General features: G+C 42.1%; 1 protein-coding gene and 1 pseudogene across 1 annotated transcript in view; both read right to left on the reverse strand.

Annotated features, from left to right (window-relative positions):
• Positions 1–285: 285 nt before the first annotated feature.
• Positions 286–642, reverse strand: LOC102854797 (annotated as a pseudogene).
• Positions 643–656: 14 nt separating this feature from the next.
• The window catches only part of PLS3 (plastin 3), a 74,763-nt gene continuing 70,768 nt past the window's right edge, over positions 657–4,651 (reverse strand). Inside the window, exon 18 of the mRNA XM_006901581.1 lies at positions 657–901. Coding sequence (XP_006901643.1) covers positions 657–901 — 245 coding nt within the window. The remainder of the gene's footprint in view (positions 902–4,651) is intronic.

Here is a 4,651-nt window from a genome sequence, read left to right on the forward strand (position 1 = left end):
CATGGTAAACAATTTTATAAGGATTTCTTTTAACTTCCTAGCTCTGGTTTCCCATATGGTAAAACCCTCTAAAACATCTCCATATTGCTAAAAAGCTCTCACCTTGAATTCACACATATGGGCGCGCGCGCGCGCACACACACACACACACACACACATAAACATAAACATACCAACCTCTATTTGTTTGCAAACATGGTGATTTTATTAATGTTGGGTGTTTTGGGTTTTTTTTTACACCCAACTCTCTTTTGGGGGAGGGGTGGGGTAGAGAGGTCACCCCCCTCAGGGCCCAGCCTGCCCATCGTTGCTGCTTCCTGCATCTTCTAAATCCATCTCTTCCAGCAGCTCCTCCGGGGTGGAGTAGGGCTCGATGTGGAGGTCCTCAAAGGCGCCGTCCACCCACAAGGCCAGCCCCACCGTGGCGATGGCAGGGGTACCCGCCGTCCCGCTGGTGAAGCCGCACTCGAGGAGCGTCATGTTGTCGTCCAGGAGCTGGTCGTCCTTGTAGAGGCGCTGCTCCTCAGGCGGACGGTTCAGGATGCCCTCGATAGTACGCTTCAGATCCAACACGGTGCTCGACTCCTTGGCATAGGTAAAGATGGTGGTGCTGTGACGCCGAATCACCAGAAACACGTCCATGATGGCGGCTGCCGCTAACCGTCAATGCGTATGCGTGCTCTGGACGCAACCACGTGACCGCGACGCAACCGCGTGCCCGCGACGCGCCAGCGTGCCCTCGACGCAACCACGTGCCCCCGACGTGCCAGCGTGCCCTTGATGCGCTGAGCGTTCCCAGTGTGCTCCTCATTGCTGTTCTCAGTGTCTCGCGAGTCAGTCCGAGCATACCCAGCAATCCCCCCCTCCCCCGGCCCCCCTCCCCGCCGCCCACCCTCCACCCCTAGTAGGATTTTATCAGTGATTTAAAATACAGGAGTAAGAATGTTTATACACTAATAAGGAGGCAGTTTATCGTTTTTCTGATTTACCAAATCCAGAAGATAATGAAACATTTTCAAATTATTCTAACACACATTATTTTATCAAAGTCAATCCAGGATATGTATGAGCTTTCAGGATTCTGGGATAGATTTCTGAGTAAGACCATTTAAAGAAGAATACAAACATTTTTGACAATTGAAAAAAATATGATTAATTAAACTTGTTTTCAAACAATATATGCCAAACATGTTCCTCACTTAACTCTATATGTAGGTCTGAGACCTGAGGTGATAACTGAAACACAGGGCACAGAGCTATCTTATTAACATTGACTTGACTGGCTATACTTTTAGGATTATTCACAGGTATAATCATTTACTACATAAATCATATACATTTTAAAGTGAATCTTTTGCAAAATCTTGATCAAATAACGTAATGTCAAATCAATCATGTATGGGGCACTAAAATAAAATCTACACTAAAATAATCACAATTTAGCCTGTCTGTGGGTGGCACAGAAGTAAAAGCATTCAGCTGCTAAACCAAAGAATAATGGTTCAAATCTACCAGCTGCTCCATGCAACATAGACTTGTTAGTCCACTTGTGTAGAGATGTACATCCGTGGAAACCATACTATGGGAAGTTCTATATTGCCCTACATGCTCATGTCGCAAGTCAGAATTGAGTTCTACAGAGGGTGAAATCAGGCTGCTCCTTGGAGGCAAGGATTCTGAGGTTTCATCTGACATACGTTGGACATGTTGCAAGGAGGGACCAGTCCTTGGAGAAGGATGTCATGCTTGGGAGGGTGGAGGGACAACACAGGATGGGAAGGCCCTCTATGAGGTGGATTGATTCAGTGACTGGGGTAACCAGGATGGGTGTGTCAGAGACAGTGCGATTGGCACAGGATAGAGTAGGGTTTAGGGCTGTGGTATATAGGGTCACTATGAGTCGCAGGCAACTCGATGACACATAACAATAGCAACAACAGTGGACCAATAGGCAACATCGTTATTGATGGAGAGCAGGTTGAAGTTGCCAGTGATTTCATCTTACTTGACTCTGCAATGAAGATCCTTAGTACCAGCAGTCAAGAAAGCAAATGACTTGTTGCATTGGGAAAAATGTGCTATAGAAGACCTTGTCAATGTAATGAAAAGCAGGGACATTTACTTGCTATGCATCTGAAACTTAGACCATGAATAAGGATGAAAGAAGAAGAATCAATGTTTTTGATTTGTGGTTTTGGAGAAGAGTGCTGAATATCCCATGGACTGCCAAAAGACAAATCTTAGTCCATCTTAGAGGAAGTGCAACCAGGATGCTCCTTGGACCATACTTTGGACACGTTGTCAGAAGGGGCCAGTCCTTTGAGGAAGACATCATGGAGGTCAGCAGAAATGAAAAGGATCCTTAAGGAGATGGATTGATGTTGTGACTATAATGGAAGTCTTGAGCATATCAGAGATGGTGAGGATCGCACAGGATGGGGCAAGGTTCAAATCTTTTATTCAGGGTCACTATGAGTCATGGTCAATTTGATGGCACCTAACAAGAACAACAACATGAAGTTTTTTAGGGAACTCTGCTAGTTTAGCGTGTAAGGGATTGTGTTGCTAACCTAAAAGCAGGTAGTTCAAATCCACCAGGTGTTTCTCTGGTGAAATATGGGAAATGTCGTCTCAAATGAGGGTTAGGTATGGGTTGGTTCTGATTCAAAATCACATAACAACACTGAGTTGTGTTTTTTAAAGATGTTTTATTTATATCTAGTTGAAATCATTATTGGAAAAGATGAAATATAAACTAGTTTTCTGTGTCTTTAAAGGGAGAAAAACAATGAACTTGTAAAACACTACCCGATGTGGATGAATCTCTGTCACAAAGGACAAATATTGCATAAAATCACTGTTCCAAAAATTAGAGTCAGAAGGAGAAGAAAACAGGAAAGAGTGGATAGATAACGAACACTGCAATGGGACAGGTGAAGAGAAAGATGATCTGAAAGGAATGGATGAATAGACATATGTATGACAACAATCTGGAGCAGGATGTGCATTACAATGTGAATTGGGGGAGAAGGAGGAACGAACATGTGTATCCGTGAACGAATGAAAACCCAACCATTCTGTAAACTTTCACCAAAACCACAGGAAAAAACAAAACAAAGTAAAAAAATAATAAAGGGAGAAAACCATAGCTGTGGAATGCCAAGTATGTATTCTTTCACTCCACAGTAATTTTCACAGATAGATAAAATGTCTCATTTTTTTGATGTATTATTCCATGTGATTTAAACACTAACATACATATATTGGAAAGTATTTAGAAACTTATTTATTACCTAAAAATATAACACCAACAATCACTTTACACAAGAAAAACTCACTTCAGCTTGATCCTTCCTTCCTTCCTTCCCTCCCTCCTTCCCATTCATCTGTCTTTGTTCTATTGTGGTGGTTTGTCTGTTACTGAGATGTTGGGAGGTATTCTTTTGTTTTTCAAGGACAAGTAGGTTCGTTTACTGTGAACAGGTTTCAACAGAGCTTCCAAAGTAAGACAGAGTGGGGTGAAAAAAACTGGGCATTTAGTTCTTTTTTTTTTTTTTTTACTATTATTAGTTCTTTTTTTTTTTTTTTTGTTAACAAATGATCCTTTTTTAAAATTTTTTGTTTTTTTAATTTTTTTAATTAAATGATCCTTTATTGAAATATTTTCATCTGTAGTTCCTTAGCTAGCTGGGCATTCCATAGCACCACTCTTGATGTCTTCGATGATGTCATGAGGGTGGCGGCCATCAACATTGCAGCCCACAGATTAGGCAGTTCCCAGGATCTCTTTAATAGTTTCAGAGAGTTCTCTGGCCAAAGGCCAGTGTCGCATCTGCCAAGCAATGCCAACAATCTCATCAAAAGTGCTATGTGCACTGTGTTTAATATATTTCTGCTTCTTTCTGTCTCTGGGTGGTTCCTTTAGGGCTTTGATGATCAGGGTAGAGGCAGAAGGCACCACTCCAATCTGGGCCTGTCTGTTCTGAATGGTCAGTTTCACTGTAATTCTTAGTTCCTTCCAGTCACCGGTGGCCTTGGCAATGTCATCACCAATGTTTTTTGGAGACAGACCCAGAGGGACGATCTTGGGGGCCAGAGAAGATGTGGCACTCACTTCCCCACCAGTACACCTCAGGTACACAACTTTAATCTCATTGGGCTCAAACTTGAGGTCAGGGATGCAATGTCTCCCACTTCATTTTTGTTTTTCAGAAGTGCTTTGCTTATTGGTATTTCTTTCCTTTCCAAATAAACTTGAAAATTTCCTTTTTGATCTTCCTGAAAAATTAAATTGACATCTGCATTGGGATTGCGTTGAATGTGTAGATCGCTTTTGGTAAGATTGTCACTTTACAATATTAAGTCTTCCTATCCAAGAACAAGACTCATTTTTCCATTTCTTTGGGTCTGTAATTGTGTTTTGCAGAAATGTTCTGTAGTTTTCTTTGTATAGGTATTTTGTATCTCTAGAGCAGGGCATTTGACTGTGTAGATCATAACAAACTATGGCTGACTCTGAGAAGAATGGGAATCCCAGAACACTTGATCATGCTAATGCGAAACTTATACTTGGACCAGGAGGCAGTCGTCAGAACAGAGCAAGGGAACACTGCATGGTTCAAAATTGGGAAGGGCATACACCAGGGATGCA

Source organism: Elephantulus edwardii, unplaced genomic scaffold, assembly GCF_000299155.1.
Source record: "Elephantulus edwardii isolate Elephantulus edwardi_28Jun2011 unplaced genomic scaffold, EleEdw1.0 scaffold00336, whole genome shotgun sequence".
Classification (NCBI taxonomy): domain Eukaryota; kingdom Metazoa; phylum Chordata; class Mammalia; order Macroscelidea; family Macroscelididae; genus Elephantulus; species Elephantulus edwardii.